Genomic DNA, 22,153 nt, shown 5'->3' with positions numbered 1-22,153 from the left:
ACTACTGATGTTCCTTGCCACTGTTATTGCTCGTTACACTGCTGCTACCTGTTACAATTTTGGTTCGCTGGTCGATGACGGGAACTGACAACTTCCATCAACGAGGAAACTTGGCGCCATTGATACAATCGTTAGAAATAGTCTGCCGTGTCAACAGATCGTTTTTGACACCGTTGTTATCATACTACTTTGCTACTGATACTTTGCTTGCAGATACTAATCTTTCAGGTGTGGTTGAATCTGACATATTCAGCTGCTAATACTTGAGAGTGTCCTCTCACCTCCTATACGCGTACCAATAAATTTGGGTTGAATACTCTACCCTCGAAAAATGCTACGATCCCATGCGCTTGTCGGCCGTCAACAACATTCTTCTAGTTTCGATTGCCGGAGAGTGCACGCAGCATTCTTCTGGTGCCGTTGCAAGGGGAAGAACAGTTGACATCAGGGGCACACCACCCAACTAGGGGCTGGTTCCCTCCCGCACTTGGCCCACGTAGCCCTTCGGGGCTTGTGGCCCCTCCCGGTGGGCCTCCGGAACCCTTCCGGTGGTCCCGGCACTTTGCCGGTGGTGCCCGAAACATTTTCGGCGTCCAAACCCATCCATCCTATATATCAATCTTTACCTCCGGACCATTCCGGAGCTCCTCGTGATGTCCGGGATCTCATCCGGGACTCCGAACATCCTTCGGTAACCTCGTATGATAATTCCCTATAACCCTAGCGTCATCGAACCTTAAGTGTGTAGACCCTACGGGTTCGGGAGGCATGCACACATGACCGAGACACTCTCCGGCCAATAACCATCAGCGTGATCTGGATATCCATGGTGGCTCCCACATGTTCCACGATGATCTCATCAGATGAACCACGATGTCAAGGATTCAATCAATCCCGTATACAATTCCCTTTGTCTGTCGGTATAGAACTTGCCCGAGATTCGATCGTCGGTATGCCTATACCTTGTTCAATCTCGTTACCGGTAAGTCTCTTTACTCGTTCCGTAGCACGTCATCCTGTGACTAACTCCTTAGTCACATTGAGCTCATGATGATGTTCTACCGAGTGGGCCCAGAGATACCTCTCCGTCACACGGAGTGACAAATCCCGATCTCGTTTCGTACCAACCCAACAGACACTTTCGGAGGTACCCGTAGTGCACCTTTATAGTCACCCAGTTACGTTGTGACGTTTGATACACCCAAAGCACTCCTACGATATCCGGGAGTTGCACAATCTCACGGTCAAAGGAAAAGACACTTGAAATTAGAAAAGCTTTAGCATACAAACAATACGATCTAGTGCTATGCTTAGGATTGGGTCTTGTCCATCACATCATTGTCCCAATGATGTGATCCCGTCATCAATGACATCTAATGCCCATGATCAGGAAACCATGATCATCTATTGATTAACGAGCTAGCCAACTAGAGGCTTGCTAGGGACACATTGTCATCTATTTATTCACACATGTATTACTGTTTCCTGTTAATACAATTATAGCATGAACAATAGACGATTATCATGAACAAATAAATATGATAATAACCATTTTATTATTGCCTCTAGGGCACATTTCCAATAGTCTCCCACTTGCATTAGAGTCAATAATCTAGTTACATTGTGATGTATCGAACACCCATAGTATTATGGTGTTGATCATGTTTTGCTCGAGGAAGAGGTTTAGTCAACGGGTCTGCAACATTCAGATCCGTGTGTACTTTACAAATTTGTATTACTCCACTCTCGACATGGTCCTGGATGAAGTTGTAGCGGCGTTTGATGTGCTTGGTCTACCCGTGAAACCTGGGCTCCTTGGCTATGGCAATGGCCGAGTGTTATCAAAGAAGAGTGTCATTGGACCCGACGCGCTTGGAACCACTCCAAGGTCGGTGATGAGCTCCTTCATCCAAATTCCTTCATGAGCCGCTTCTGAAGCAGCTATGTACTCCATTTCACATGTAGATGCTGTCACAACTTCTTGCTTGCTGCTGCACCAGCTCACTGCCCCACCATTCAAAACATACACGTATCCGGTCTGTGACTTAGAGTCATCCGGATCTGGGTCGAAGCTAGCATCGACGTAGCCCTTTACGACGAGCTCTTCGTCACCTCCATAAACGAGAAACATCTCCTTAGTCCTCTTCAGGTACTTAAGGATATTCTTGATCGCTGTCCAGTGTTCCATACCGGGATCACTTTGGTACCTCCCTACCAAACTTATGGCAAGCTTTATATCAGGTCTGGTACACAGCATGGCATACATTAGAGAGCCTACGGCTGAAAAGTAGGGGACAATACTCATCTTCTCTCTATCTGCTGTCGTGGTCAGTGACTGAGTCTTACTCAATCTCATACCTTGCAAGACTAGCAAGAACCCCTTCTTTGAGTTTTCCATATTGAACTTCTTCAATATCTTGTCAAGGTATGTACTTTGCGAAAGACCTATGAGGCGTCTCGATCTATCTCTATAGATCTTGATGCCTAATATGTATGCAGCTTCTCCAAGGTCCTTCATCGAAAAACTCTTGTGCAAATAGGCCTTTATGCTCTCCAACATCTCTATATTATTCCCCATCAATAATATGTCATCCACATACAGTATGAGGAAAGCTACACAGCTCCCACTCACTTTCTTGTACAGACAGGCTACTCCATAAACCTGTATGAATCCAACTGCTTTAATCACCTCATTAAAGTGAATGTTCCAACTCCGAGATGCTTGCACCAGCCCATAGATGGAGCGCTGGAGCTTGCACACTTTGTTAGCACCCTTAGGGTCGACAAAACCTTCTTGTTGCATCATATACAACTCTTCCTTAGGATTCCCGTTAAGGAACGTTGTTTTGACGTCCATTTGCCAAATTTCATAATCATGAAAATTTGCAATTGCTAACATGATTCGGACTGACTTCAGCTTCGCTACGGGAGAGAAAGTCTCTTCGTAGTCAACTCCTTGAATTTGTCGGAAACCCTTTGCGACAAGTCGACCTTTATAAACGGTCACATTACCGTTTGCATGAGTCTTCTTCTTGAAGATCCATTTAGTTTCTATGGCTCACCGATCATCGGGCAAGTCCACCAAAGTCCATACTTTGTTCTCATACATGGATCCTATCTCGGATTTCATAGCCTCAAGCCATTTGTTGGAATCCGGGCCCGCCATTGCTTCTTCATAGTTCGAAGGTTCACCGTTGTCTAACAACATGATTTCCATCACAGGGTTGCCGTACCACTCTGGTGCGGAGCGTACCCTTGTGGACCTTCGCGGTTCAGTAGTAACTTGATCCGAAGCTTCATGATCATTATCATTAACTTCCTCTGCAGTTGGTGCAGGCACCACATGAACAATTTCCCGTGCTGCGCTACTTTCCTGTTCGAGAGGGGGTGTAATTACCTCATCAAGTTCTACCTTCCTCCCACTTACTTCTTTCGAGAGAAACTCTTTCTCTAGAAAGGATCCGTTCTTGGCAACAAAGGTTTACCTTCGGATCTAAGATAGAAGGTATACCCAATAGTTTCCTTAGGGTATCCTATGAATACGCATTTCTCCGCTTTGGGTTCGAGCTTTTCTGGTTGAAGTTTCTTCACATAAGCATCGCAACCCAAACTTTAAGAAACGACAACTTAGGTTTCTTGCCAAACCATAGTTCATACGGTGTCGTCTCAACGGATTTAGACGGTGCCCTATTTAAAGTAAATGTTGCAGTTTCTAATGCGTATCCCCAAAATGATAGCGGTAAGTCGGTAAGAGACATCATAGATCGTACCATATCTAATAAAGTGCGATTACGACGTTCAGACACTCCGTTGCGTTGCGGTGTGCCAGGCGGCGTCAGTTATGAAACGATTCCACACTTCCTTAGGTGTGTGCCAAACTCGTGACTCTAATATTCTCCTCCACGATCAGATCGTAGACACTTAATTTTCTTGTTCCGTTGATTCTCAACCTCACTCTGAAATTCCTTGAACTTTTCAAACGTGTCAGATTCATGCTTCATCAAGTAGATATACCCATACCTACTCAAATCATCGGTGAGAGTGAGAACATAACGGTAGCCACCGCGAGCTTCAACGTTCATTGGACCACACACATCAGTATGTATTATTTCCAATAAGTCGGTCGCTCTCTCCATTATTCCTGAGAATGGAGTCTTAGTCATCTTGCCCATGAGGCACGGTTCGCATGTGTCAAATGATTCAAAGTCAAGAGACTCCAATAGTCCATCAGTATGGAGCTTCTTCATGCGCTTAACACCGATATGACCAAGGCGGCAGTGCCACAAGTATGTGGGACTATCATTATCAACTTTACATCTTTTGGTACTCACACTATGAATATGTGTAACATCACGATCGAGATTCATCAAGAATAAACCATTCACCAGCGGAGCATGACCATAAAACATATCACTCATATAAATAGAACATCCATTATTCTCTGACTTAAATGAGTAGCCGTCTCGCATTAAGCAAGACCCTGATACAATATTCATGCTCAAAGCTGGTACTAAATAACAATTATTAAGGTTTAAAACTAATCCCGACGGTAGATGTAGAGGCAACGTGCCGACGGCGATCACATCGACCTTGGAGCCATTCCCGACGCGCATCGTCACCTCGTCCTTGTCCAGTCTCCGTTTATTCCGCAGTTCTTGCTTTGAGTTGCAAATGTGAGCAACAACACCGGTATCAAATACCCAGGAGCTACTACAAGCGCTGGTAAGGTACACATGAATAACATGTATATCACATATACCTTTAACGTTACCGGCCTTCTTGTCCGCTAAGTACTTGGGGCAATTCCGCTTCCAGTGACCTTTTCCCTTGCAATAGAAACACTCAGTCTCAGGCTTGGGTCCATTCTTTTTCTTCTTCCCAGCATCTTGCTTACCGGGCGCGGCAACGGCTTTGCTGTCTTTCTTGAAGTTCTTCTTACCCTTGCCTTTCTTGAAACTGATGGTCTTATTGACCATCAACACTTGATGTTCTTTCTTGATTTCTACTTCTGCAGACTTGAGCATCGAGTACAACTCGGGAATGGTCTTTTCCATCCCTTGCATGTTGTAGTTCAACACAAAACCTTTGTAGCTTGGTGGGAGAGACTGGAGGATTCTGTCAATTATAGCGTCATCCGGAAGTTCGACTCCAAGTGAAGTCAGACGACCGTGTAACCCACACATTTTGAGTATGTGCTCACTGACACAACTGTTCTCCTCCATCTTACAGCTAAAGAACTTGTCGGAGACTTCATATCTCTCGACACGGGCATGAGCTTGAAAAACTAGTTTGAGCACTCGGAACATCACATATGCACCGTGTTGCTCAAAATGCCTTTGGAGCCCCGTTTCCAAACTGTATAACATGCCACACCTAACCAGAGAGTAGTCATCACTCCGCGTTTGCCAGACGCTCAGAATGTCCTGGGCTGCTGTAGGAGCAGGAGGGTCACCTAGCGGCGCATCAAGGACATAACCTTTTTAGCTGCTTCAAGGATGAGCTTCAAGTTGCGGACCCAGTCCGCATAGCTGCTACCATCATCTTTTAGCTTGTTTTTCTCTAGGAATGCGTTGAAATTGAGGTTGACGTTGGCCATCTACAATATTTATAAAGACAAATTTTTAGACTAAGTTCATGACAATTAAGTTCATTTAATCAAATTAAGTATGAACTCCCACTTAAATCGACAACCCTCTAGTCATCTAAGTGATACATGATCCATGTTGACTAACCCGTGTCCGATCATCACGTGAGACGGACTAGTCGTTATGGTGAGCAACTTCATGCTGACCGTATTCAACCATACGACTCATGTTTGACCTTTCGGTCTCTTGTATTCGAGGTCATGTCTGTACATGCTAAGCTCGTCGAGTCAACCTAAGTGTTTCGCGTGTGTAAATCTGGCTTACACCCGTTGTATGCGAACGTTACAATCTATCACACCCGATCATCACGTGGTGCTTCGAGGCAAAGATCCTTCGCAACGGTGCAAACTTAGGGGAATACGTTCTCGAAATTTTTAAGAGGGATCATCTTATTATTCTACCGTCGTTCTAAGCAATAATATGAAAAATATGATAAACATCACATGCAATCATATAGTGACATGATATGGCCATTATCATCTTTGCTCTTTCGATCTCCATCTTCAGGCATCGCACAATCATCATTTTCACCGGCGTGACACCATGATCTCCATCATCATGATCTCCATCATCGTGTCTCCGTGAAGTCGTCACGCCAACTACTACTACTACTACTATAGCTAACCGTTAGCAATGAAGTAAAGGTAGTAAACACATGGCGTTGCATCTCATACAATAAATTAAGACAACTCCTATGGCTCCTGCCGGTTGTCATACTCATCGACATGCAAGTCGTGAATCCTATTACAATAACATGATCATCTCATACATCACACATGCAACATCACAACTTTGGCCATATCACATCACATGTGAAACCCTGCAAAAACAAGTTAGACGTCCTCTAATTGTTGTTGCAAGTTTTACGTGGCTGGTTTGGGTTTCTAGCAAGAACGCCTTCTTACCTACGTGACATCCACAACGGTGATATGCCAAAGCTATGTACCATTCATAAGGACCCTTTTCATCAAATCCAATATGACTGGAGTGGGAGAGATAGACACCCGCTAGCCATCTTTATGCACGGTGTGCATGTGTGTCGGTGGAACCTGTCTCACATAAGCGTACGTGTAAGGTCGGTCCGGGCCGCTTCATCCCACAATACTGCCGGAAAAGAATAAGACTAGTAGCAGCAAGCAATTGACAAATCATCGCCCACAACCTTTTGTGTTCTACTCGTGCATAGAATCTACGCATAGAAAACCTGGCTCCGATGCCACTGTTGGGAAACGTAGCATAAATTCAAAATTTTCCTACGCCATATTCAGATCTTCCTATCGAGAGAGTAGCAACGAGAGAGGGGTGAGTGCATCTTCATACCTTTGAAGATCGCTAAGATGAAGCGTTGCAAGAACGCGCTTGATGGAGTCGTACTTGCGGCGATTCAGATAGCGGTGCAATTCCGATCTAGTGCCAAACCACGGCACCTCCGCGCTCAACACACGTGCAGCCCGGTGACGTCTCCCGCACCATGATCCAGCAAGGAGGAGGGAGAGGTTGGGGAAGATCTCCGGCAGTACGATGGCGTGGTGTCGATGGAGAGACGAGGTCTCCCGGCAGGGCTTCGCCAAGCACCGTGGGAGAGGAGGAACGAGGGGAGCAGGGCTGCACCGTGGGAGAGGGAAAACTGTGTGCAAAACAGCCCCAAAACCCTCTCTATATATAGGAGGAGGGGAGGGGTGTGTGCCACCCCTAGGGTTCCCACCCTAGGTGGTGCGGCAGCCCCCGAGATGGGAGGTGCGGCGGCCAGGGCAGGGAGAAGGGGTGGCGCACCCTTAGGTGGGCCTTAGGCCCACCAGCGCCTAGGGTTTCCCCTCCCACCCTCTTGGTTGCGCATGGGCTGGGTGTGGGGGCACACCAGCCCACCTAGGGGCTGGTGCCCTCCCGCACTTGGCCCACGTAGCCCTTCGGGGCTTGTGGCCCCTCCCGGTGGGCCTCCGGAACCCTTCGAGTGGTCCCGGCACTTTGCCGGTGGTGCCCGAAACATTTCTGGCGTCCAAACCCATCCATCCTATATATCAATCTTTACCTCCGGACCATTCCGGAGCTCCTCGTGATGTCCGGGATCTCATCCGGGACTCCGAACATCCTTCGGTAACCTTGTATGACAATTCCCTATAACCCTAGCGTCATCGAACCTTAAGTGCGTAGACCCTACGGGTTCGGGAGGCATGCAGACATGACCGAGACACTCTCCGACCAATAACCACCAGCGTGATATGGATACCCATGGTGGCTCCCACATGTTCCATGATGATCTCATCGGATGAACCACGATGTCAAGGATTCAATCAATCTCGTATACAATTCCCTTTGTTTGTCGGTATAGAAGTTGCCCGAGATTCGATCGTCAGTATGCCTATACCTTGTTCAATCTCGTTACGGGTAAGTCTCTTTACTCGTTCCATAGCACGTCATCTTGTGACTAACTCCTTAGTCACATTGAGCTCATGATGATGTTCTACCGAGTGGGCCCAGAGATACCTCTCCGTCACACGGAGTGACAAATCCCGATCTCGATTCGTACCAACTCAACAGACACTTTCGGAGGTACCCGTAGTGCACCTTTATAGTCACCCAGTTACGTTGTGACGTTTGATACACCCAAAGCACTCCTACGATATACGGGAGTTGCACAATCTCATGGTCGAAGGAAAAGACACTTGACATTAGAAAAGCTTTAGCATACAAACAATACGATCTAGTGCTATGCTTACGATTGGGTCTTGTCCATCACATCATTCTCCCAATGATGCGATCCCGTTATCAATGACATCTAATGCCCATGATCAGAAAACCATGATCATCTATTGATTAACGAGCTAGCCAACTAGAGGCTTGCTAGGGACACATTGTGATCTATTTATTCACACATGTATTACTGTTTCCTATTAATACAATTATAGCATGAACAATAGACGATTATCATGAAAAGGGAAATATGATAATAACCATTTTATTATTGCCTCTAGGGCACATTTCCAACAAATCGTACCCACGTGCACACATTTTAGAAGTCCTCATCATTATCGAACCGCTGATCCATCTTCAGGAAAGAGATCCGCATCATCCTTGCCAGTTCGGCCATCCACCGACGCCACCATGGTGCCCAATTACACTAGCACCCTACATGCAAACTATTGAGCACGCCGCGATCGCCGCCAGCACACCGCAACACCATGCTGCCAAGTAGCACCAGCCGACACAACTTGAAGTCTCTGGAAGATCTGTCGTGCGTAGCACGTGTCAAATAGGCATGACACAGTGTGGCACCTGTCAGCCAAGCATGACTTGACATCTCCACCAAAACTCCGTGCAAGACGAAGCCGCTCCACCTCCTGCATGTGTCTTCCAGCTCTACTCCACAAACGATGCCCCCAAGATAGAAATAACACCGCAGTGTCATCATCGTTCGATCTAAAAGACCAGATCGTAGGGTTTCCCCCAGAGCAGCACGAGTGGGTCGACGATAGTTACACGATGATGCCTTCATCAAGGTAATGACGCAAAACTCCGCCATCGTCAGCCGTTGGCTCGGTTTTCACCAACAACTATGTCTCCACCACTCACAGCCGGGAGTAGATGACAGGTCTCGAGATCTGAACAATCAATCTCAGGATGACCACCTCCGACAAAGGAGATGACCACCACCGCCAAGATCAGGGTTGCCGCCCCAAGGGCCCGCGTGCCGCAAATCAATGTGAGGAGCGCAACCGCGATCCGAAGCCAAACCGGAGGTTGAGCATCTGCAACATTGCCGCCGCCGTCACCTACCGTTGCGGCTACAGACCCGCCGCTATAGTTCAGTCGTCGTTGTCCGCCATCACCGCCGAGGAAATCAAGATCGAAACTGCCGCAACGATTTTGAGCATCTGACGCGCGAGAAGAAGGCCGCCTCCGTCGAGCCGCTCGGGCTTTGCTTTGGTGGCGTCGCAGTGGCGGTAGAGAGGAGAGTGGTGGCGGGGAACCGAAGAAGGGAGGCGGCGACGCAAAATAAAGGGTTCCATTGGGGGCCAAGCTTCGTCCCTACTTCTGTTATAGACAACTTCTACAATGATTTTCTTTAGTAGTTGTCTGCATAGACTTGTCATTACATGAAACATTAAAAAAACAATCCGTGGGTTACCAGTAGCACGAGTACCGGCGTGAGACATACAACGGCAAAAGTGGCGTCGTTAGCCAGTGATTTCCATGTGATTAGACCGTCTGCACCTCTTGTTTTTCTCTCCATCTCTCTCATTCATCCCACCAAATATCCTAGGTGGTATCTCCTATAGAGAGCTGCGTCAATCCCATTATACATGCCCTTAGTTGAAGAGTACTGAATTCAGAGATGCAACTGCGGCGACCATTGTCCCTGCCAGGCTGCCAGCATCGTCCTCCTATCTCGAACCCACCGAGCAAATAGACAGAACCAAACCACCACTCACGTTACACGCGAAGGAGCAGTTGTTGAAATTAGAGATGGGCCTTAGGCCCATAAGACAAATTTCAGAAAAATCTCCAAGGGCCCATGTAGGTGGTGGCATGACAAGGTGGTGGGAAGTTTAGTCCCACCCCTCTAGTGGAGGAGAAGTTGGACCCCTTTATAAGGGTCTCTCTTCCACATGCTATTGAAGAGTGAGAAGAGAAGGTGCCCTCGCGCACTCCTCCTTCGCCGCCCGCCTCGCCACGCCACGCCTCGCCTCAACGCGCCGCGCCGCGGGTTGCGGGAATGAGCCGAGCCGAGCTCATACCTACGCGCTTATTTTTGCCGGTCAGGAACGGAGAATACGTAATGGACAAGGCACGATCCGAGATGTCGGATCGTGGCTGTTACCGACTCGGACGTGGGTTTGTGAGATGTATGTTGCCAAGGACTTGTGGGAGGCGCTCGAATCTAAATTCGGGGCCACCGATGCTGGGAGTGAGATGTATGTTATGGAGCAGTTCCACGATTACAAGATGGTTGACAACCGTTCTGTATTGGAACAGGCTCATGAGATAATATGCATAGCTAAGGAACTTGAGGTTCTTAAGTGCAATTTGCCGGGCAAGTTTGTCGTGGGCTGTATAATTGCTAAGCTCCCTAATTCCTGGAGGAACTTTGCTACTACTCTGAAACATCAGAGGCGTGAGTTCTCAGTAGAGGACATCATCGGCCATCTGAGTGTTGAGCAGAACTCGAGAGCAAAGGACTCCAATGGAAAAGCGGTGGAAAGCTCTTCTGCTGCCAATATGGTACATCAGAGGAACTTCAATTCCCACAAGCCCAAGGGAAAGAATTCTGTCCAACAGAATACCGACTTCAAGAAGAAGGGAAAGAAGCCCTTCAAGAAGAATAAGAAGGGAGATGGCTGCTATACTTGTGGTTCAGAGGAACATTGGGCGAACAAATGCCCAAACAAGTACAAGAAGCCGGCGCAGGACTCCAAGTCTGCCAATATGATTGTGGGCAACAATGAAAGTGGTGCATCTGGGTACGGTAATTTACTTACTGTATTTACAGTTTGTCAGTCCACCGATTGGTGGGTGGACACGGATGCAAATATTCATGTGTGTGCTGACTTATCATTGTTCTCTTCTTATCAGGCCACCGGTCGCGGGTCCGTATTGATGGGGAATGGCGCGAGTGCTTCTGTTCTTGGTGTTGGCACGGTCAATCTGAAGTTTACTTCGGGAAGGATCGTGCAGCTGAAGAACGTGCAGCATGTCCCCGCCATCAAGAAGAATCTCGTTAGTGGCTCCCTTCTGTGTAGAGAAGGGTTTAAGTTGGTATTTGAGTCTAATAAAGTAGTAGTTACGAAATATGGACTTTTCGTTGGAAAAGGTTATGAATGCGGAGGTCTGTTCCGCCTTTCTCTTGCAGATTTTTGTAATAAAGTCGTGAACAGTATTCATTCGAGTGTTAATGAATCTGAAGTTTGGCATTCACGTCTTTGTCACATAAGTTTCGGTGTTATGTCGCGGCTAGCAAAACAGAATTTAATCCCAACTTTCACTTTAGCCAAAGGTTCTAAGTGCCATTCGCGTGTGCAAGCAAAGCAACCTCGCAAGCCTCACAAGGCTGCAGAGGAGAGACACTTGGCACCATTAGAACTCATACATTCTGATCTTTGTGAGATGAATGGTGTGTTGACTAAAGGTGGAAAGAAATACTTCATGACATTGATAGATGATTCCACTAGATTTTGCTATGTGTATCTGTTAAATACTAAAGATGAGGCTCTACACTACTTTAAAATCTATAAGGCAGAAGTTGAGAATCAACTTGAAAAGAAAATTAAACGAGTCCGGTCTGATCGTGGTGGAGAGTACTTCTCAAACGAATTTGATTCATTTTGTGCGGAACACGGCATTATTCATGAGAGGATGCCTCCCTATTCACCCAAGTCAAACGGGGTTGCCGAGCGGAAAAACCGTACTCTAACTGATTTGGTTAACGCCATGTTAGATACATCGGGTTTATCCAAGGCATGGTGGGGGGAGGCTATATTGACCGCGTGTCATGTCTTGAATAAAGTTCCTACAAAAGATAATGAGGTCACTCCCTACGAGGAGTGGTCGAAGAGAAGGACGACGCTCTCGTACTTACGTACTTGGGGCTGCTTGGCGAAAGTCAATGTACCGATCCCCAAGAAGCGTAAGCTTGGACCAAAGACTGTGGACTGCGTTAATTTGGGATACGCTAAGAATAGCGTAGGCTATAGATTTCTAGTAGTGAAATCTGAGGTACCTGACGTGAAGGTCGGTACAATAATGGAGTCGAGGGATGCTACATTCTTTGAGGATATATTTCCCATGAGAGATATGCAAAGCACTTCTAGACAGGAATCTGAGATAACTCCTGAGCCTTCCATTCCTATGGAATACTATGAACAAAGACATGATGAAAATCCTGATGAGGATGACGAGGAAGCCCGTGGTAGGGGCAAGAGACAAAGGACTGCAAAGACCTTTGGTGATGATTTCTTCGTATACCTCGTGGATGATAACCCCACTTCTATTTCAGAAGCGTATGCTTCTCCAGATGCTGATTACTGGAAAGTTGCGGTCCGTAGCGAGATGGATTCCATCATGGCTAACGGGACATGGGAAATCACTGATCGTCCCTATGGTTGCAAACCATTGGGATGCAAGTGGGTGTTCAAAAAGAAGCTTAGGCCCGATGGTACGATTGAAAAGTACAAGGCTAGGCTTGTGGCCAAGGGCTATGCCCAGAAAGAAGAAGAAGATTTCTTCGATACTTATTCACCTGTGGCTAGACTGACCACCATTCGAGTACTACTCTCATTGGCGGCCTCTCATGGTCTTCTAGTTCATCAAATGGACGTTAAGACGGCTTTCCTGAATGGAAAGCTAAATGAGGAAATCTATATGCAACAACCAGATGGGTTTGTGATAGAAGGTCAGGAAGGAAAGGTGTGTAGGTTGCTGAAATCTTTATATGGTCTGAGACAAGCACCTAAGCAATGGCATGAGAAGTTTAATACAACTCTGACATCTGTTGGCTTCGTTGTTAATGAAGCTGACGAATGTGTATACTATCGCCATGGTGGGGGCGAAGGAGTTATATTGTGCTTGTATGTTGATGACATACTGATATTTGGAACCAACCTCAAAGTAATTGAGGAGGTTAAGTCTTTTCTGTCTCAAAACTTTGAGATGAAGGACCTTGGGGTGGCTGATGTTATCTTGAACATCAAGCTGTTGAGAGATGATGAGGGTGGGATTACACTTCTGCAATCCCACTATGTTGATAAGATTTTGAGTCGCTTTGGATATTCAGACTGCAAAATTTGTCAAACACCATATGATCCTAGTGTGCTTATTCGAAAGTTTAAAGGCACAACTATAGATCAATTGAGATTCTCTCAAATTATCGGTTCACTTATGTACCTAGCTAGCGCAACGAGGCCTGACATCGCGTTTGCTGTGAGCAAACTTAGCCGGTTTATTGCAAACCCGGGCGATGTTCATTGGCGTGCTGTTGAAAGAATTATGCGCTACTTGAAAGGTACTGTCAACCACGGGCTTCACTATACGGGATTCACATCGGTACTTGAAGGGTATAGTGATGCGAATTGGATCTCTGATGCTGATGAGATGAAGGCCACTACTGAGTATATGTTTACTCTTGGGGGTGGTGCTGTTTCCTAGAAGTCTTGCAAGCAAACGATCTTAACAAGATCGACAATGGAAGCAGAATTAACAGCATTAGACACATCTGGTGTCGAAGCAGAATTTCTTCGAGATCTTTTGATGGACTTACCTGTGGTTGAGAAGCCGGTTCCAGCTATCCTTATGAACTGCGATAATCAAACCGTTATTGTTAAAGTGAAGAGTTCAAAGGACAATATGAAGTCCAACAAACATATAAGAATGAGATTGAAGTCTGTCAGACGTTTGAGAAACTCCGGAGTGATAGCGTTGGATTACATCCAAACGGCTAAGAATCTGACAGATCCCTTTACTAAAGGGCTATCACGTGTTGTGATAGACAGTGCATCGAGGGAGATGGGTATGAGACCCACATGAGTTGCCATGGTAGTAACCCAACCTATATGATCGGAGATCCCGTGAAGTAGGACCTGGGAAAACAAGCCAGTGGTGAACTGAGGAGAGTAACTTTACTAACCCACTCCGTTGGAGATGCAATACTCTCGGATACTGTATGGTAGGATGACTACTGTCTTAATATGTTCTAAAGCTTATATGTAAGCAAGATGCTGTCCTATAGAGCGATCTTTGGAGGAACACACCTATATGAGCTTGACTGCTGGTCACAGTCTATGAGATTTGGGTGATCTCTAGTAAACTCATGAATAGGCCAGGAGTGTGACTAATATGCTCCACCCGAGGGGTCACCTTCGGCAGCCTAGTACTAGTAAGACTTGTGGTGAAGCTCCTTTACGCCAAACTGACAATTCAAGGCATAGTCCATTGTTCAGTTGTAAAGGGGTGTAGCTACTTGCTCTAGGTGAAGCTCAACCTTAACAGGTCTTCACTGAAATGCTGGTATATTAAAACAGTGTTTGGAACGAGGGAACACGATGTGCCCTTGAGATCTGGTGGGGGATTGCTGAAATTAGAGATGGGCCTTAAGCCCATAAGACAAATTTCAGAAAAATCTCCAAGGGCCCATGTAGGTGGTGGCATGACAAGGTGGTGGGAAGTTTAGTCCCACCCCGCTAGTGGAGGAGAAGTTGGACCCCTTTATAAGGGTCTCTCTTCCACATGCTATTGGAGAGTGAGAAGAGAAGGTGCCCTCGCGCACTCCTCCTTCGCCGCCCGCCTCGCCACGCCACGCCACGCCTCGCCTCGCCTCGCCTCGACGCGGGTTGCGGGAATGAGCCGAGCCGAGCTCATACCTACACGCTTATTTTTGCCGGTCAGGAACGGAGAATACGTAACGGACAAGGCACGATCCGAGACGTCGGATCGTGGCTGTTACCGACTCGGACGTGGGTTTGGCCCACGTCTCTCCACCCAGCCGCCTTTATAAGCACGCTATCGCCTACCCTAGCCGTCACGAGAATCAGATCACATCTGCCTCACGCGTTCGTTCCTTGACTGCTGCTGCCGCCGGCGACTTCGTCCCGTTTACCGCGTACACGGTCGACGGGAGAGCAGGCCTCCGAAACCTCGCCTCTCCGGTTCCTGTACGGGAGAGGGGCGATTAGGTTTTTGGGAAGCGATCACGCGACTGCTCGCCTCCGTCCGTCTGCTTCGTCTACGTCCGCGTCGCCCTCGTCATCGCCATGTCTTCACCAAGCGAAGCTGACCGTCTCGTCCGCGAGAAGGCCGAAGCCGAGAAGAAGGCGGCAAAGGATACTGCCGCCGCCGCCGCTGCTGCTACGGCCAACTGGCCGATCGGAGGGTATGATGTGTTTGTCTCTCTCCGGTCTGTGTCTGCACTAGTAGTATTGCCTATATGCGTAAATGTTTCTGCTATATGCATAGTACTTGCTAGTATACTCCGTGATCAGTATGTCATGAACCTAGTCAATACCATGTTAGTAATTATTTCATGGATTAATCTGTTTGGAAAATTGCCTATTTTCTCAACAGCAGTCGCTCAGATCGACTCAAACTGGCTTGCGGAATCTTCCATCCGCAGTCCCCTTTTCTATTGCAGCACCAGCTGTTTCCGCGTATATCATAACCTAACCAAGTATTCAAGTTGTTAAGCCTTTGTCAAACCTTGTGGTGGTTTTATATTGCATGCAACAAGCGCCGCGCGATGCGGTGGTGCCATGCATGCGCCTCATAATTGAGACCGGAGTGGGAACGAGTCGAGATCAACGAGAAGTTGAGGACATGCATCCGATCGAGGGTTAAAGAAAAGCAGCGGCAAGCTGGGATGGTGATGCGATGGCTGAACGGGTTTATAATTATATGATAACCCGTTGCGTTGTGGCATGCACGGTCAATCGATCGAGCGCACAATCTCGGCTTCATATGGAAGAACGCGCAACGTCGACTCCTGTATTCATATGTCGCATGATGATTGGTCGTACTACGCGGTTTAGAACTGCCAAGCATGACATTACAAACTACAGAGTACTAGTCTGAGAGGATTATTATTATCTGAACATCACAGACATCACTGCTTCTCCTCCAAGCAAGAAGAGAACACCAGGTCTTCACCAGAATTACCATGCCCCTTACTGGCCATGAATATAATGTAGCTGAAAATTCTACCATGAGACATCGTCTAGAAAGCTCTTCAAGTCTAAAAAACTCCCGCGATTATCCACCCAACAACTCCTGCGCGTACAAATGCACTAAAAAACTGCTACTCCTCGTCTACTCGCCGGCCGATGGATGGGAAACTGAGATCGATCGAAGGGACAGCTGACTGATACTAGATGAGAGATGATGATGACACCGACCGACGCAGAGGTTAGTGCATGAGACGAGATAGTTGGGGAGGCGTCGCCGTCACACGCTGGATCATATTCTCAAGCCAAGCCTGTCTCTTCAAGTGTGTTGATTTAATCCCCGGTCCGTCGCAGCGTGCGCGCCCACAACCCCACCTCCCCGCCCACGGCCACACCCTATCGCGCGCACCCCCAACGAACTCCAACAGCGCCGCAGCGTCGTCACGAACACACGGCCTCGTGTTTGTTTAGTTCACTCGCACAACCCACCTCCCGGTTTCTTTATATCCGGCGGATCGCCGGCTTGTCTCTCTCTTGTATAGCCAGCCGGTGGCATCGATCCGAGAACTACCCCTCCGCCCCCCGCTCGCTGCTGCTTCCTCCATTTCGGAAAGATTACGGTTGACACCTCCGCTAGCTTCTGCTTCTCCGATCTTGTTGCATGGACGGCGAGTGGAGCGACGGGGCGGCGTCCGGCGGCGAGCAGAAGGCCAGCGGGGATGGCGTTTCGGCGGACTGCAACAGCCCGGGGTCGCCTTCGCCACCGGCGGTGCCGTCGACTAGCGGGAGGAGGCGGTCGTTGCAGAAGCGGGTGGTGACCGTGCCCCTCGCCGACTTGAACGTCCCGCGGCCCAAGGGCGTCGGCGAGGGCAACACGCCGACGGACTCGTGGGCGTGGCGGAAATACGGCCAGAAGCCCATCAAGGGCTCGCCCTTCCCAAGGTACGTGTACGTACGAACTAATCAATCAAGCCACCATAACTCCGCAATTAATTGCAAGTCGGGTTGGGATTGGGATTAGGACGGCACGGTGGTCTTGTCTTCTTGGATCGAGTTCTTGTTCATGCTAAATTGCTCATACAGCTGCGACTGAGAGGTTTGCTGATCTGGGTTTGGTGTTCAATTACTCGCAGGGCTTACTACAGATGCAGTAGCTCCAAGGGTTGCCCGGCGAGGAAGCAGGTGGAGAGGAGCCAGGCCGACCCGGACACAGTGCTCATCACCTACTCCTACGAGCACAACCACTCCAGCACGGCGGCGAGGGTGCAGAGCCGCCCGACCCCGAAACCTGGCAAGCTGGAGCGGCCGCTCCCGTCGCCCGAGCCAGCGAAATCCGACGACACGGACACGCACCATGGCACCGCCAACGTTGCCGGCGGCCTAGTCACCGAGAGCCCGGCGGCGCCGGCCATCGAGGTGCACGACGATTTCCGGTGGCTCTACGACGTCGTGTCCGTCACCTCGTCTACGTCGCCCTCCCAAGTCGAGGCGGCCGACGACATGCTGCTGTACGGACCCATGTTCTTCGGCAAAGCGGCCGTCGACACGGCCGCGCTCCTTCCCGACGAGTTCGGCGGCGAGGCCGTCTGCAGGGAAGGAAGCGAGGAAGACGACGCGATGTTCGCGGGGCTCGGCGAGCTTCCGGAGTGCGCGATAGTGTTCCGACGGCATGCCGGCGACGGCCTATCGGCAATGGCGGGAGGTGTCAAGGTCGAGCAGCCGGCCGAGGGCACTGCCATGACGTGAGCATGTGATCTGACATGTGGGACAGGTCTTCAATAATATTGAGCAGACAAAATTAGAGTCTCAGTTTCATGATCTCTTGCGCTTTTGTTGGTTAGTTCTGCTTCTGTCCCACTTCTTTTGGTATTACCTTCTTTCACTCATACTCCTACGTACATTATAGCACACAGAAGAATCTGAGACATTACCATTGCACATATTGTTTGGACGAGGGATTGAGATGGACAAGCCCCTTTTGTCAATGGTTTGGTTGAATCATTTGTCTTGTGGTAGTATTCAATACTCCGGTAGCCGGGAGATACACACAACAAATAAAAAAACAACAATGGGCGTTTACAAGATCTTCAACTATTGCACTGCTACATTGTACATCGCCTAGGTCAAGGTCATTGTCATGACGCGTGAAGAGGATAAGCTTGAATTCTTCATGGCGGTGGAAATCTTTCAATCTCAGCAGTTATTTTACATGCATTCCGAATCCTACATCCCCCATCTCAAAATAAAAAAAGTTTCAGGTTTGTCCTAAGCGAAACTTCCTTAAGTTGGATCAAGTTTATGCAGGATTTTTAATTTCAACAGTGATTATCATCAACAGTATGCATGTGCATCAGACTATGTTAACTGCTGTGCATCAGGATCAGGTGCAAATTTATTTCCATGAGCCAGTCTCGTACGTGTCTCAGCGATAGCTTTGGATTCAGGTGGCTTTTGGACAGGGGAGGCCGTAGCTTCTAGGCCTTTTGGCGAGGGAGGTCGTGGGCCTATTGGGCACCTGGCTTTACAATGAATTTGGATACCTTATAATTCTCAGTTCTATTATTGCGAAAACTGTTTTATTAGGCTTCCTAGTTTTTCATTTTTCTCTCTATTTCTATGTGTGATTTGTATCGAGATGACTATTTATCAAATGCATTTTATAACCACACACACGCACGCACGCGCACACACACACGTTAACATCTACTATTTTCGTAAAAAAATATAAAAACGTTTAGATCACTATTTTAATAACTATATATTTAATAGTCTATAATAGTGGTTGCCAAACACACGTTTATTTAGTATAGTGTCGGTCAAAAAACAGATGCCATGTAGAAACGGTGCATCAGGGTAACTTTAGCTCCAGCTCCGCCCCTGAGTTTATGGAAATCTTTATCAATATCCACACCATGAAATCTATTGGGTATGAAAACGTCCTTAACTTTTCTCTGCGGGTTGGCATCGCAACGACCATTTGGCAGCAACTTGCACGCCTATACATACATATTGGTTGACTCCCGGCCTCCCCCGATGTGCAATGCAACTTGCCCACACGTCGGCGACTCCTGCACCGTAGCTTGCCCAGCTACTATTCTATCGCTAGATGGATTGACCAAATGAGCAGCCGGCCGGGGTTCCCTGGTGAAGTGTTACTATAGATATTTGCTTCATGCGAAAGAAACGTCGGGCGAGAGAGTGGCGTCGCAGCACGCAACGCGGGCGCGCACGAGGGGTTCAGCAATCCCAAGTAAACGCGGCACCGCCAAGCGGCTGTTTTTAAAAGGCCGGATCTGATCTGGACGTACGTCTGCCTCGACCTCGACTAGGCTGCTAATAACGACGACACGGAAAAGGTTGACGACGGACCAGCATCGCCGTCCACACGCGCGCTTGGAATGCATCCGCGGCCGCGACTGGAACTGCAAGTCTGCATAGCACAAACAAATCAGAACTACATGCTCACAATAGTGAAACCCTACGAGAGCGAGCAAAGTAACAAATTGAAGCAAACGAAGAACTGGCACATGCAGAGCTAGCAGGTCTCTCTCTCTGAAGAAAGTAAAGAAGCACAAGGAATTCCAAATTATGCGCACGCAAAATCGCAGGGCAGTTCTCCTTTGGCACTAGCTAAGGCCTAGCTAGCTGCATGGTTGCTATGCTACTGGTACAGGACTACCGGTGCCAAAGGAGAATTGCCCCGTAATTCACGGTCCGCCACATTGCTGCTGCCTTGCCCTGCTGCTGCTCCTTGTGCTGATCGGAGGCGAGTGCATATATACTAGCGCGTGAGCGGCCTCGAGGAATGGATCATGCGCGGCATATTCTCCAAGCCGAGGGCTATTCGGAAGGAGCTTCCTTCTTGATTGATGGCGATCGATCGGGACATCTATTCTCCGGCGGGATTTTGTTTCCGGAGCGGAATGCTACTCCCTTTAGGCCTTGTTTGGTACTGTACTAGTGTTTTTAAGAAGATTGGTGGTGATAATCCCCTAAGGCCTTGTTTGGTACTAGTGTTTTTGAGAAGATTGGTGGGGATAATCCCCCAAGGGATTGGGTGAAACCCCAACCTTCACCCAATCCCTTCAAATCCCCATTTATCCCCAATACACTAGGTAGGGGTAATGTATTGGGTATTGAGAAAAATACACTATAATTTGAGGATTTGAGGGGAAATGTGGGGATGAAACATGTCAAATACACTAGAACCAAATGGTGTTATGGGATGTGTGGGTATTGAGGGGTTTGATCGGGATAATCCTCACAAATTCCCTAAAATACACTAGTACCAACACAAGGCCTTAGCCTATATTCCCTGGGTCAATATCTCCTATACGACGTTTTTTCTGTGAATGGACTGCAAAGCGACATCGTTCGTAAGAATAGCTCTACTGCAACACCTCTGTGCGCACAAATAGCCCAGGCACGACATGACTCTTAAGCACAATCTCTATCATGATTAGGTGCAGCTGGGCGGGACCCACAGCTTATCCATGTCGGCGTGGGACCCAGACGGCGGCAACTACGGTTAAACATTTTTCCCTTGGGCGCGCATCCTCCCTCTTCTTCTTCTTCTTCGGCGACGAAGCACGGCAACGCCGGCGAGCTCCGATTCAGAAAAGCAAATTTACAAGCATTCAACCAAAATTTCGACCGAATTCAAACAACATAGATACATTTTAGCAAACATTGTGGTTCGATTACACACGTAGTAGTAGTGGTTTGATTACACCCAGTTTTAATAGCGGGCTCGTCGAAGCAAAAGCCACACAGAGTACTTCGATTACATAAAGCTCCTAAGCTCCTACCCATAGTTAGATCTCTAAAATTGTGCTCACCTGAGCCCCAGGGGTGCGGCCCCGACGAGGCGGCAGGGCCGGCCAGTTGGAGTCGGAGTCGGAGGCGCCTCACCCCCTGTCGGCGCGGGATTTCTCGATGGCTTGGCGGAGGCGGAACTCGTCGAGCTCCTCTTCCATATGCCGGTGCGCGACGAGCTGCTAGGGCTCGTCCTTGGTGCGCTCCATAATCTCGCCGATGACGCCGTGGAGGTCACCGTCGTCGACGTAGTCTCCCGGCAGAAAGCCGAGGCGCCCGGGTCGCCGTCGTCGACGTAGTCTCCCGGCAGAAAGCCGAGGCGCCCGGGTCGCCGTCGTCGACGTAGTCTCCCGGCAGAAAGCCTAGGCGCCCGGGTCGCGGTGCCAAGCCCTGCTCCTCCCCCTCCCTCTTCGAAGGCGGCAGCGGTGCGGGTGCAATGGCGGAGCTCCCCGTGCCACCCACGACAGAGGAGCTACCTCGCGCCGCCGCCACCATCTGGCGGTCGTACTCCTCCACCTCGCGCTGAGCGAACCCACGCGGCGGCGCGAGCCCCCGGTTCGTGTACTTGTGTGCGCCGTGCTTCCGAGCATCGTTGGAAGCAACCCGCGCCGTCCGTTCGGGGTCAGAGTCGGGTACCGGCCGCTTCGCCCCATTCCCCTTGTCGGAGCGGTTTCCGCCGCTGGAATGGCCGTCGCGCGAGCTGGAAGATCCGGGCCTCATGATCGTCGCACGGCGGCGCTTGACCTGTGGCGGCGGGGCTGGATTGCGTGGTTTTGGTGGTCGCCGACGGTGAGAGTGGCGTAGATCTGGATGTGTAAATAGCTAGGGTATGACACATTTCATCGTATAAGTAGTTAGGGTGCGACACTGAGGTGACTTCCCTGGCCCACGGGTCAGATTGACCGGTGAACCCCCTCACGTCAGCAGGAATAAACTAGGTTTGACCAAGTTTAAAATGAGCAGAATTTAAAAAAAATAAAAAAATTGGAAAACTAGTGCACATTTTCTTACTTTGTCATTTACTAATAACTCAAATTGATTTGGTTGTGT

At 48.7% G+C, this 22,153-nt stretch overlaps 1 protein-coding gene across 1 annotated transcript; it reads left to right on the top strand.

Moving 5' to 3' along the window:
• The first annotated feature begins 16,658 nt into the window (after nucleotides 1–16,658).
• On the top strand, nucleotides 16,659–18,372 carry LOC123440203 (probable WRKY transcription factor 65). The gene is made up of 2 exons (XM_045116772.1): nucleotides 16,659–17,230; nucleotides 17,422–18,372. Exons 1-2 carry the CDS (start codon nucleotides 16,950–16,952, stop codon nucleotides 18,032–18,034), a joined length of 894 nt encoding a protein of 297 aa, XP_044972707.1. The 5' UTR covers nucleotides 16,659–16,949; the 3' UTR covers nucleotides 18,035–18,372.
• Nucleotides 18,373–22,153: the final 3,781 nt, after the last annotated feature.

Source organism: Hordeum vulgare, chromosome 3H (genome assembly GCF_904849725.1).
Source record: "Hordeum vulgare subsp. vulgare chromosome 3H, MorexV3_pseudomolecules_assembly, whole genome shotgun sequence".
Classification (NCBI taxonomy): Eukaryota; Viridiplantae; Streptophyta; class Magnoliopsida; order Poales; family Poaceae; genus Hordeum; species Hordeum vulgare.
This window is presented reverse-complemented; position numbering and strand designations above follow the sequence as displayed.

Coding starts and splice junctions, on each gene's coding strand:
- LOC123440203 (XM_045116772.1), top strand. CDS start 16,950: ATGGACGGCGAGTGGAGCGACGGGGCGGCGTCCGGCGGCGAGCAGAAG. Junction 17,231..17,421: donor AAGGGCTCGCCCTTCCCAAG/GTACGTGTACGT, acceptor AATTACTCGCAG/GGCTTACTACAGATGCAGTA.